General features: G+C 46.2%; 1 protein-coding gene across 2 annotated transcripts in view; it reads right to left on the reverse strand.

The window, feature by feature from the left end:
- The window catches only part of FBN1 (fibrillin 1), a 204211-nt gene that overhangs the window by 8222 nt on the left and 182706 nt on the right, over nucleotides 1-13283 (reverse strand). For both annotated transcript variants that reach the window (XM_019533627.1, XM_019533626.1), the window contains 3 exons: nucleotides 7501-7617; nucleotides 5935-6063; nucleotides 1413-1532 (listed from right to left, as the gene is read on the reverse strand). In XM_019533627.1, coding sequence (XP_019389172.1) covers nucleotides 1413-1532; nucleotides 5935-6063; nucleotides 7501-7617 — 366 coding nt within the window. The remainder of the gene's footprint in view (nucleotides 1-1412; nucleotides 1533-5934; nucleotides 6064-7500; nucleotides 7618-13283) is intronic.

Raw genomic sequence — 13283 nt, forward strand, 5'->3', positions numbered from 1 at the left:
GGGGAACTAGTGACCTGTTACAAACTAGTCAGAGGGGACCAGCAGGCACTGGGGGAGTCCCTGTTCCCCCGAGCACTGCCAGGAGTGACTAGAAATAACAGTCACAAGCTGGCAGAGGGTAAATTCAGATTAGACATCAGGAGGCACGACTTCACAGTCAGGGCAGCTAGGATCTGGAACCAACTTCCAAGTGAAGTGGTGCTGGCTCCTATCCTGGGGGTCTTTAAGACAAGGCTGGACAATCACCTTGCTGGGGTCAAATGACTCTTTCCTGCCATGGCAGGGGGTCAGACTTGATGATCTGTTCAGGTCCCTGACAACCCTAGAAACTATAAAACTATAAAACAAGCAAAGGTATTTTTCTGTTCTTAAATAGTAAACAAGCCAAACAGAGCTCTGAGACCTCTGGTTCTCAAAGCAGAGCCATCATATGCATCTTTTTATCTATCCTTGCAACACTGAAGCTTATGTGGGTCCCAAATAGACTAGAAATATATACAGTTCTCACTAGTGGAAAAAATTATTAATATCAATGCTTTCTGAATACAACACCCTCACAGTGCATAGTTGTAGCACAGTACAGGGATTTTCCCCATGTCTTCTGTTATGTAGAGAGCCTAGTCCTGTTGGCTGAAGCCATATGACCGGTAGTATTCTCCATTGATGTGGGTCATAGAGATTTGGGACAGAACCAAAGTTAGATGAGGAGCCACATTTGTGTTTTGTTTTAATTTGTAGAGCTATTTATTTCTCAACTCAACAAAGAACCAACAACATTTGTTATATATAGTTTGAATCAGCATCAAGCAAGTGCTTTTTGCAGTTAACACCCCTGCACTGTATTTGGGCAGATGCCATTCATCTTGATGAATTCTGACAAACCATTTGTTTGGTCATAGGACTATGGCTGAATTACAGAAGTAGGCTCGTACTGGATTTTGGATGCTTGCACAGTCTTACGCTAGACGTTTAATTTTGCACTTACACCTAAACATGGGCTTTGATTCTGTTAGGTAGTATGTACGTATCATCAGCTCACAATTGAGAGTTTTGTCTGTGAGATAACTGAAGAAGGCTTGATGCAGTGTTTAAATGAAATACTTCAGAGCATGTGCTTTTAATTTATTTATTTTTGAAGGCAATGGGACTGCTAAAATGCTCAAGGTTCACCACATGCTCAATGAGTTGCTGAATTTAAGTCTGGCTTGTAAACCCAACAGGAGTTCAGTGCATTCAGCATCTCAAATGCACAGGATCACATTAAAATTTGTCCTTGGATGGACATTTTTTAAAAGAAACTTCAGTGAAATGACTGGATTACCATTTTAAAATATAACAATCAAAAGAAAATGATCTTGTTGATCACAAAGTTATGATGCATTTGATTTTGCTAAAAGAGAAAAGTGACTTGCCAACGCATTGGTTCCACTGGTAATGCTGGAGATATCCTTGTGGACAGCTGCACCTGTATCCTCCGATTATATTTTGGCAACCATGTTGACACCGATGGTTTCCATCACATTCATCAATATCTAAAAAGATGGTGCACAGTATAAGTTGGAATAATTATTTCTCCACAATACAGGTATTACTGTATTTACTCAAATGCAAGATGACCCAGAATATAAGACAACTCCCCAATAATTAGATTCTGTATATGGAAAATTTATAAATTTGTTACAATTTTCCAAGTGTAGAACAGAATTATCAGACTGCTGTCTTGAATTCATCCTCCTCCCACTGCGACAGCATAGAAAATAGTGGCTGGGCATGGGGGAGCCATCCTCTGCCCCCCCAACTTCTCCCCCCCATCCCCTCAACCTTACTGTCAGACCTTGCCCAGACTATTCCCTCTCCAAAAATAATGTGGAAGTGAGGTGCCTGTGACAGTAAGGGGGGAAAAGGGACAGAAAGGAGCAGACACTGCAGACAAACAAACGGTACATGATATTACTTCACAGCCAAAGGCTCACAACTTATCATATAGTTCATTGGGCTGGGCCCCGGCAGAGTCAACAGCATTTCAAGCCATGGTGGCACCCCCCCCCGCCCCATTTGTGCCTGGTACCAGATGTTCTTGTAACATGTCATGTGACCCTCCAAAAACTTATATGCAGACAAGGCACGGTGCTACCTAGTCCATCATAGTTTCATAGTAGGTAGGGTCAGAAGGGACCTGAGCAGATCATCAAGTCTGACCCCCTGCCATGGCAGGAAAGATTATTAAGCTGATTATTAAGCATCCTTTTGAAGACCCCCGGGGTAAGAGCAAGCACCACTTCCTTTGGAAGTTGGTTTCAGATCCTAGCCGCCCTGACTGTGAAATAGCACCTCCTGATGTCTGGCCTGAATCTACTCTTGGTCAACTTATGGCCGTTATTCCTCATTATTCCCAGTAGTGCTTGGGGGAACAGGGACGCCCCCAATGCCTGCTGGTCCCCCTTGGCCAGTTTGTAGACAGCCATCAGATTCCCTCTCAGCCTTTTCTTGTGGAGGCTGAACAGGTTCAGGTCTCGTAGCCTCTCCTCCTAGGGCCTGGCCTGCTGCCCCATGACCATGCGAGTGGCCTCCTCTGGACCCTCTCCATGTTGTCCCTATCCCTCTTGAAGTGCGGCACCCAGAACTGGACACAGTACTCCAGCTGCAGCCTGACCAGTGCTGCATAGAGGCACCTCCTTGGAACTGCATCACCTCCTTGGAACTCCTCGTGATGCATCTATGGATGCATGACAAGGTGCGGTTAGCCTTCCTGACCACGTCCCCACACTGCCGGCCCATGTTCATTTCGGAATCAATAATGACACCAAGATCCTTTTCTGCTTCTTTGCTGATGAAAAGGGAGTTCCCCAGCCTCTAGGGACACTGCTGGTTCTTCCTCCCCAGGTGCATCACCTTGCACTTGTCAGTATTGAACCTCATCCGCCCACCCCTGTAACCTGTCTAGATCTAGTTGCAGCCTGTCCCTCTCCTCCAGCGTCCCCACATCTTAGGGTCACCCATGAATTTGAACAAGGTGCTTTTCACACCCTCATCCAAGCTGCTGGTGAAGATGTTGAACAGTGCAGGCCCAAGGACCAAGCCCTGGGGGACTCCACTGCCCACATCCCTCCAGGTCAAAAAAGACCTGTCCACCAACCACTCTCTGGGTGCAGCCCTCCAGCCAATTTACGACCCATCTGACTGTGTAGGCAGACACCACAGTCACATAATTTCTTAATGAGAATGGGGTGAGAGACAGTGTCGAAGGCCTTCCTAAAGTCCAGAAAGACTATGTCCACCGCGACACCTGCGTCCAAGGATTTTGACCTGGTTGTAGAAGGCCACCAGGTTGGTTTGACAGGACCACCCCATCTCCACCCCATAGAGCAGGGCCACTCTAATCACATGTGGCAGGCTGAGGGAGAGGGTGACAGAGCCCCTCAGCTACAAAAAAGTTAGGTAATGTTTGCCAGACATTTAGGGCTCATGAAGAAACAGTAATCATGGACATGGGACATGGGAAAGGCATGGGAAAGACAGGCACTACTCGACTATGGGAATGAAGAGGAAGTTGACGTGTATTTGATGTAGTGGCTCACCATAACCTGAAAAACAGTTGGCACTGAGGGGGACTGAACACAAAGAGCTCTATTTCTTATTCAGATGGGTTGCACTGGCCTGTCCTTGTGGATCAAATTTTTAACACAAAAGGGCAGGTGTCAGGGGTGGGACACACAAACACACACACTCATGCACATGATTTCCATGAGTATTTTTGACAACAGGGGAAGGTGCTGGAGCTTGCTCTGGCCTCTCTGAGTGCAGGCCTGGTAGTGCAATACCTCCAGGCCTGATACTTGAGTTTATTTGTGGGGGAGCAACTGTCTTTTTTTTTCTCTAAGGGCAATGGGGGACTGCTTTCATGTTTTTCCCCTACTTCATAACGTTTTCCGTGACTGAGCATATGCAGTTTCTAAAAGCAGTTTAAATGATGGCCAATTTATTTAATGGGTGAGTTTGTTGGTATGCCAATATAAGATGTGTGAAAAATGCTGATGGGAAAAAAACTCATCTTATACTCAAGTAAATATGGTAATGCCATATTTTTTCAAAAAACATGTAATTCTGTGGTTTGAAAGTATTTCTTCTCAATATCGTTATTCTTAATGTCTTCCAAAATCATTGTAATTTAGGGGCATTTGTGAGAAATAGGCAAAGACACAGGTTCAGATACTGCCATGGTGGTGGAAGTGTAAAACTATACAACCAAGAACTCCAGAAAATGCCTATATTAATGTCAGCTGCTGCTTCTGCAAGTTTTCTTATCATTCTCTTAGGAATTACTTTATTACAGAAAATGGGATTATCTGTTTAAAAATTCTTTATAAACACTGGACATATACTGGAAGAAAACACCAGAATTTCCAGATGTACACTAGAAACAGCAGCCTATACAATATTTTGCTCATAATTTAAGTAGTGTAAAATATATGTTGTGGTATTAGTTAAAAGTAGAGTTCATGACAGAATGTGGATACTGCCAGACAGCCAGACCTAAACAAATGCTCAGTTATAAATGAAAAGAACATCCATCACAAAATCCAACAACATTTTCATAATATAAAGAACTCTTATTACATTAAAATTGTATCTGTCAGGCTCATTCTTCAGAAATTCTCTGAACCTTTTAGTCAGACATTGACAACTCTTCTTCACATCTGGAAGAATAGAACTGTTCACTTAAATTGGTTCCTGCTTCATTCAGTGCTCTTCTACTACTTTATCCTCCTCCTCCTCCTGAACAGACAGATGGGGCCAAATTTTGAGCCGGTTGAAGACAATGTTTTTGCACATGTGTGCTGACACCCGCTCTGAGCCGACTCATGGCTGCAAATTCTTTCTTCAGATTCAGTAGGTTGAGTTCCTACTTACTACAACAGGAGCTTGAACTTTGTACCAGAGACAATTTCAACCCCAGCCTATTTACATCCAATGCATGATTATTTTGCACATTTATATGAGCGGGCTTAATCAGCCAGATTCATTCCTGGCACATCCAAGAATGTCAGTTGCACTGAGCAGCTACGGGGGGCTTTCAAGACCTTTGTCTCTGGGACATCTCCACAGTGTGGACTGCTCCAGAGCCACAGAACTTGGAAGCCCAGCAGTGCTGGCTCATACTGGGGGTATCTTAGGGTTTCCAGAAGCCCTGTTGCAGAATTGAGTCCTCATTACGTTCTGACCCTGATGGTTTTAGATCTCCCCCGAGCCCCTTCTCCCTACCAGAGTCTCTGAAGCCAATGGTGTGGCTCTGCCAGAACTCCAGACCCTGAAATCCTGGGGTCTTAACTCCAGGGCAGACCTGCCAGGCAGATTGCCACTACAGAGGGACCCAGATTTTCCAGGACCATGTCTCTGGCCCTGGGACAGTCTGTTTGTTGGGCTTGTCCCAAAACTACAGACCCTGGAAGCAGAAGATCTCCAGCCTTAAGGTCAGACTACCATAAATGACAACTTTTAGAACAAACAGCTCAGGCTCAATAAACTGGTAACAGTTATTCAGAAGCTGTCTGTGTTGCCCTGTTACACACCCAGGGATGATCACCATCTCCTTAGGCCCTGGGGGATAAGTAAAGGGAAATCTCAGAAAATAAACAATTTGTTACCTTAGAGTACTGAATATACCTTCAGAGCCATGCTCAGGGTCTTTGGCTTGGATGTGCTTGTCGGCTTGCACTGAATGCTGCTCTGTAGCAGCTACATTGCCCAACACCTGGGGTTTGAAGCGCAGGGATTAATGGGCGAGATGTGATATTCTGGGCTTGATATGGCAGTGTCCTGCTGAGTTTGTTGATCAGGATGAGGCCAGACTCTGAGACAGCCCAGGAAGAGGCCAGATGTCCAGGTGTGTTCTGGCAAGGTGGTCAGACTGGCAGTGTTATGTACTGTGCCTACCTTCACAGCTGAGTCCAGTTTGATCAAGTGAGAAGCCCCGCTGACATTCACAGACAAAGCTCCCAGGTGTGTTCTGGCAAACGCCTTTAGACCCGCACAGATTGACTTCAGTGGCACATTCATTATTGTCTAAAAGAAACAAATATTAAAGGCACAATGTGGTTTTGTAAAGCAATTGTTCATCTTGAAGGTAATCATTAAAAAATGATGACTTGCATCCGGAAAGAAACATCACTGATTTGATAATTTTACCCCCCATTCCAGCCTGGGCCTGGCAATAAAGGTACAAAACAGGCAGAAGCACCTTCTTTCCTGCTTGAAAACGCAAGTGGCAGACAGACACAGTTCTATGGATACTGTTCTCAAAACTGCATAATGGATTTTGAATCTGATATTCTATTCCAGCGCACACAGAATTCACCCTGGTGCAAAAGGAACACAGAATACCAGAGTTAAGATTCAGCATGCAGAGCTGACAAACAGTAGGGCTTTTTGCAGCAAGTGATTCTATCTGGCATTTAAACAAACCTAACAGGCACGGGCACACAGTCCTTGTCATTCATATCTAAATATTTATGGCCTTCTTTTTTAAAGCACCTCAATATGGCCTCTCATTTTGTGTCTTCAGCCACAAAACTGAAATGACTTACTGGAGAGGGCTGGGCATGAAGCAGCGCTCTGTGCTCTCACTGCACAGCCACTGCACTTAGGGAGCTGACCCACTTATTTGCAGGGAAACAAGGGAGAGCAGGAAAGAAGATCTCTTTGCATTACCTGTCCCCACTACTCAGACTATTTATCCAATGGAGATCTCCTGAATTCCTAGATCTCTATCTACCAGGCACTCAAAATTGCACTTCAAAGATATCTGCAAGCAGGATATGAAGGCTTTTGGAATTGACCCAAACCTTTGGGAGACCTTAGCAGGAGATAGGACAAAGTGGCACTCCCTTCTCAATCATAGAATCCAACATCATGACAAGAAATGGTCACTCGAATTACAACAGAAATGTGACTGAAGGAAACAGTCCATCAGTATAGTAGTCCCTAACATCATGTACACCTGTGACCGCTGTGGCTGGACCTGCAAGTCTAACATCGGTCTTTGCAGCCACAAATCAGTAGAATAGCTGCAATATCCACAATCAATCGCTGATGAATGGATGCCATAAAAAGCTAAGAGGTATACACATAGTCATAGTGGCACTGACACACTCATTTAGTCCAATAACTGACTTCAGGCACAAAACTAAAGTTTATTTTATAAAAGGTGGCTCTAGGTACAAATACCATGTTTCCTCTGCAGCAATCATTTAAACAGGCTGGCACAGCAAAGCGAAACTTAGTGGATCAAATTCCATTCTTATGGCTGCTCTGAGGCAAGTGGAATAAGATCACTTGCCTCAGAGCAGCCCATTGTTTCAACTGACCACAGCCATTGTTTCAACTGACTGTATTTGGAAATTGAATTAATCCACGTGTTACAACCATGACCAAAATGAGACAGAATAAGAGTGCCCAACATAGACTTGTATTCTGTGAGGAGCCACCTCCAGCACCACTTACCAATACATGCTGTATGATGCTGAGTGAAACCAGGAGGACATTTGCAAGTGAAGCCCCCAATGGTGTTGACACAAAGGAACTGGCAGTTGTGCTGTTTTGTTGCACATTCATCGAGATCTGAAAGAAAGAAAAAAACAACGTTCTTTCCATCTGGAGTCCTTATCAAGGCACTTACTTTTCAATAAAGACACTGAGAGAAGCAGTTGTAAGCTAATGACTCAATTTACAAATTCTTTGTAGAGGAGTAAAATCTGGAAGTATATTGCACAGGCCTGGCTCTGTGCTTCAGGATACAAAGTGCTACATTGCTAAGGAATCCAAAGAGAGAAAAGGAATCTCTGAGCTGAAATGGCACCCTATGTCCATCTTCAGTTGGTGGGATACAAGGCTTAGAGGGACATAAGAGGAGAGTCCTCACACACAGCTCCCTCTCCCTCCTTGAGTCTGATTTCCCATCTACTCTTTGATCCTGAAATTACCTCTTTCTTTTCTATCTCTTCTGCCTGCAAAGCTGCTTTTTCAATGAAGATAGAATAATACTGCTCATACCTACAACTGCTTTAAGTCCCTCTCTCCCAATATAAGGAACTTTTGGAGAGGCTGGGCATGTTTAAAACAGTAGGTCCAGATGCTCTTCACCCAAGGGTGCTGAGGAAATTGTCAGAGATCATAGCGGGGCCCCGGGCACAGCTCTATGAGCACTTGTGGAGCACTGGCCAGGTACTAGAGGATTGGAAAAGGGCTAATATAGTCCCCATTTACTAGAAGGAGAGAAAAGAGGACCCTGGCAATTATAGGCTAGTCAGCCTTACCTTGGTCCCTGGGAAGACCTTTAAGAAAATTATCAAGGAGCACATCTGCAAGGGCCCAGCAGGGGAGGTAACGCTCAGGGGCAACCAACATGGGTTCAGTGAGGGCAGGTCCTGCCTGACTAACCTGGGTTCTTTTTATGATTGGGTCACAAAGTCCCTGGACGAGGGTGTCGGGGTGGATGTCATCTTCCTGGACTTTAAGAAGGTCTTTGACACGGTTTCCCACCGCATTCTCTTAAAAAACCCTGGTGACTGTGGCATTTATGCCTATGCAGTCAGATGGGTGGCAAATTGACTAGACAGTCACTAGAGTGGTGGTGGAGGGGTCATTTTTGACCTGGAGGGATGTGGGCAGTGGAGTCCCCCAGGCCTTGGTCCTGGGGCCTGTACTGTTCAATGTCTTTATCAGCGGTCTGGAGGTGGGTGTGGAAAGCACGCTGTCCAAATTCACTGACGACACCAAGTTGTGGGGCGAGGTGGGCACGCTGGAGGGGAGGGAGAGAATCCAGCTAGATCTAGTTACAGAGGTGGGCAGATGGGAATAGGATGGAGTTCAACACAGACAAGTGTAAGGTGCTGCATCTAGTGAGACGGAACCAGCAACACACCTATAGGCTCAGGAACACCCTTCTTGTCAACATGATGGCAGAAAGGGATCTTGGAGTCATTGTTGATTCCAGGATGAACATGAGCTGCCAATGCGAGGAACCGGTCAGTAAGCCTAACCGCACCTTGTCACGCTTCTACAGATACTCACAAGCAAGTCCAGGGAGATGATCCTTCCCGTCTATGCAGCATTAGTCAGGTCACAGTTGCAGTGCTGCGTCCAGTTCTGGGCGCTGCACTTCAAGAGGGATGTGGCTGCACTGAGAGGGTCCAGAGGAGGGCCACTCACATGGTCAAGGGGCAGCAGGGCAGGCCTTACAAGGAGTGGATAAAGGGCCTGAACCTATTCAGCCTCCACAAGAGAAGGTTGAGAGGGGATCTGGTGGCAGTTTACAAACTCACCAGAGGGACCAGCAGGAATTGGGGGAGGCTCTGTTCCTCCAGGTACCACTCAGGGTTAACTAGGAATAATGGCCACAAATTGTAAGAGGGAAGGTTCAGGCTGGACATCAGGAGACATTACTTTACAGGTAGGGCTGCCAGGCTCTGGAATGGGCTCCCAAGTGAGGTGGTGCTCTACCAAATCTTGAGGGTCTTCAAGAGGAGACTGGACAGATATTTTGGCTGGGGTGATATGACCATGGCACCCATTCCTGCCCGGGGCAGGGGGTTGGACCTGATGATCTGTTTAGGTCCCTTCTGACCCTAAGCACTATGATAGAGACACCTATACCTTCATTACTTCCGGTGGGCACTACGGCTTGTGTCCCAGCTCCTATAAATAATTAATAATCAAATTCTACACACTCCGTGCTGCTGCCTATCTTCCTACAAGTACTGAGAGAAAGTACCAATAAACCTCTCTCTATCGTTTCTCAGCCTAACTGCTGTTCTAGGCATGAAGAATTCCAAACAGTCATTTGGTTTAAAACTCTTCCTGGACTGGCTCCCATCTATTTCTAGGATATTCTCTCTCTCCTTTTCACTACAGCATCTGCTCCTGCCTCCACTACCTGCAAATCAAGTTCAAATTTCATTTTAAAAGATTTATTTCCCCTAGGATCTGAAACTGTCATTTTGTTCTTTTGTTGCAAGTCTTATTGCTATATGCTTTTTGTTGTTGTTGCTATAATGTATCTGTCCTAAACAGCCACTTTTCTGGATACAGACAGGCAAAGCACCAGATGCACAGAGGTCCCTCTGCAATAGGTATTTACAGATGCACATATGGTAACTGCAGGTTTATCTGGAATGTAGTTGTGTACATCAATACTTCTTTGCATATGCAGCAACTAATTTGAAGGCCTATTTGTGATAAATGTGTAAAGAATAGGGGCAGATTTGCATATGTTCTTACATACACTTGTACAAATATATGCAAATGGGGCTCTAACAATGGAAAAATTGGCATTTTGCAAGTATTACAACTGATGCAACATCCTGTGGAGCCGTCTGTATTATTTCATTGTGCAAAAGCATTTTAAATAAAGCCTCTGATCTTGGAATGGATTCTAGTTCCCCTCTCAAGTAGACCCATGCGTTACGTGAGACTTTGGATGAGTATCAGCTAAGTACAGACACTGAAAAAGCCCAAGCCTGAATTGATTCAATCTTTGCAGGTTACTCTAACCTGTGAAGACTGAACTGATTTGCAAGTGGATTCACTTTTGATTTGGGAAAGGAAGGCACATGCCTGCAGTGGCTCAGGCCAGAAACTGGGGGGTACTAGAGCGAGCCCTCCCTTCCCTTTTGTGGCAGCTGCAAGGCTGGAGGGACGCTAAGCTGGGGGGGGGGGCATGGCCAGGCCCTGGCAGGCTGAGTATGACTGGGGAGGGGTTTACACCCCTCAAGCAGCTGAGGCAAGGGCGCCTGGTGTCAGGGCTGCCAGTCACCTTACATACAGTTTAGCGTATGGGTGTGTACAGGATGGTCTGGACACAGATGTCCCTGCCTCAGGCAGGGGCTGGGCTAGATGTGACCCCTGCGGTTCCTTCCCAGCCCCACTCTTCTAGGATTCCCTGACCTGATCCATAGAAATTCTCACTCCCTGATCTGATCCCCTGTGCCACTCCTCCAAGAGCAGAGCATTTCGGGCTCCCGTTCTACTGCAAAAAGAAGAGGAAGGAAAGGCCTGGGTCTCGTTTCCCTGCCAGGACAGTCACCTCCATGATGGGACATGCACAAGGGGCTGCATGAAGCCAAGGGTCACACCCCACATGAAGTGAAGCAGGGCCTGTTGCTGCACAGCCCCTGCTCTCTGCATTACTACTGGGTGGACTGAAAGAGGAGGCTGCAATCAAGCAGCTGCAGTGCCCAGTAACTGTGGGCAGCACCAATAACTTCTCCAGCGGTGGCCACAACTTTCCAGAAGTTGGTGAGAGTGACTCAGACGGAGTTGGCAGCAGAGGTTGTGAGAGGGGGTTCCCCGCTTGTCTCCTGATCAGTGCCACTGCCTTCCCTTCCCTCAGGGACACCCACCTTGAGCTGGGCCTGGCCTCAGTGGGAAGAGAAGCTGGTGCCCCTGGGTTTGGCACCTGCTTCCGAACACCCGGTGCTTTCCCTGTTGTTGCATCACACAGGGGAGCCACACCGGGATCCCTCCAGGAGCATCTCTACCCCTGCCCAGCTGCCTGCAACGATACTGGCCCTGCCCCTTCCTCTCCCACTTTGCCTCAGGCCCAGGGCTGGCCTTTGGCCATGCCCCACCTCCCCTCGCCAGTTCATCTCACCCTCACTTCTTCTCAGCCAGCCAGAGTGCTGATAGTGCTCCAGTTAGGGAGGAGAGAAGTGGGGCCAGCCCTGCTCCCCCCAGCCCAGCCTAGCCCAGCCTTGGGCTGCAAAGCATGCTGGCATGCTGGAGGACTGCAATTTACCTTCAACCAGGAAGGGGTCTGGGACAGAAGTTCCATGAACTGGCTTGACCTAAATTACTTAAGTCTGATACTACCAGCTTTATCTTAAACCAGTTTCAGCCATTTTGAAAGTGGTTTATATTCAGTGAATTTCTGTTCTGTTACAGGTTTAAACTGGTTTCTGATCACTTAAACTACTTTATGTGTAACTTCTATCCCTAGCCAGGGTCTGCACTAAGGAATCCACTGCAGGATCACGGCCAAATGAGACCATCACTAAATACGTGCCTGCTGTTATGGGAAGACAACTGTCTTCTAAAGGAGCAGCAGCAGGCTGCAAAATCGTATTGTACTGCAGTGTGCTGAAATTCCAAAAGAAATATTTAAACAACAATGACAAAGTAAAATGGTATTTCCAAAGCCAAGTTTGGGGTTGCTGTTATAACCTGCATGGGCTTTACTCAGCCCTTTGGTATTAAAGGCATTATATAAATTAATCAAAATATAGCGAACATTTTTAAGTCTCTCCTGCATTGCTGTCCCTTATCCAGCATATTGCAGAATGGCTTGTTAAAACATTGTTGATGCTGGAAATGACCTGATCTTTTTGCTGCAAACATTCAGTTGTAATTGGCATTAGTTAAGGTACATTTATTATTATAAGGCCTGGCTTAAATCAGCATGCTTAATACCAGAAGAAAAAAATCATTTCTACCATATGGAGAGAGAAAGGTCTGAAAATAACATGAATCACTGAAGTTATTCTCACTCATATAGTCCAACTGCTGCCAGTGCTTGTGGCCTGACCCTGCTCTTGCTTATACCAGTGGCCACTTACAGATGTTTATTTTCTACTGGGAGAATAGCTGCTCTCCTGGTAGAAACCACAAGCATACAGATGTTCCAGTTTTTTTCTCCTGAAGCGAAAATAACTGTTCCAGGAGAAAAATAATCCAATTCCAACCTGTTAGAAGTTGCTCCTGGAAGAGTTTCTCCTGGGAGAATGACATTCCTGTGGCTTATCTCCTCCCAGGGACCAGGAGGAGTGAAGCCACAAGAAAAGGCTCCCATGCATTTTGAAGATCCAGGTCACCCTGATCTGGAGAAGGTACATGAAGAGGGAACTGCTCGTGCTTCTCCTCCTCCTCCTGTAGATTGGGAAAGAGGGGAAGGAAGAGCCTCCAGCTGCTCCCTGCTGGCTCCTCACACACCAGAGTCCTCAGTATGAGAAGCAGACAGAAGGCTTTGCCCCATTGCTCTGTTGGATTTGGAGTCAGGCAGAGGTAGCTGTGCCCCAAGCTGCCTGCCTGCTTCTCACATCAGAGCCCCCAGGGTATGAAGTGGGCAGGGCTTTCTCTTCCAGTCACTTCAGAAATGGGAGGGCTGGAGCAGCCCATACTTTCCACAGACTAGGATCATCACAGTCTCAGGAAGGTGCAAAGAAAAGGGAGAGAGGGGGGAACTGCTTGTATTTCTCCCTCTCCTAGAATCCTTTCTAGCAGAGGAAATTTTC

This window comes from Crocodylus porosus, unplaced genomic scaffold (assembly GCF_001723895.1).
Source record: "Crocodylus porosus isolate Cpor-Errol unplaced genomic scaffold, CroPor_comp1, whole genome shotgun sequence".
Taxonomy (NCBI): domain Eukaryota; kingdom Metazoa; phylum Chordata; order Crocodylia; family Crocodylidae; genus Crocodylus; species Crocodylus porosus.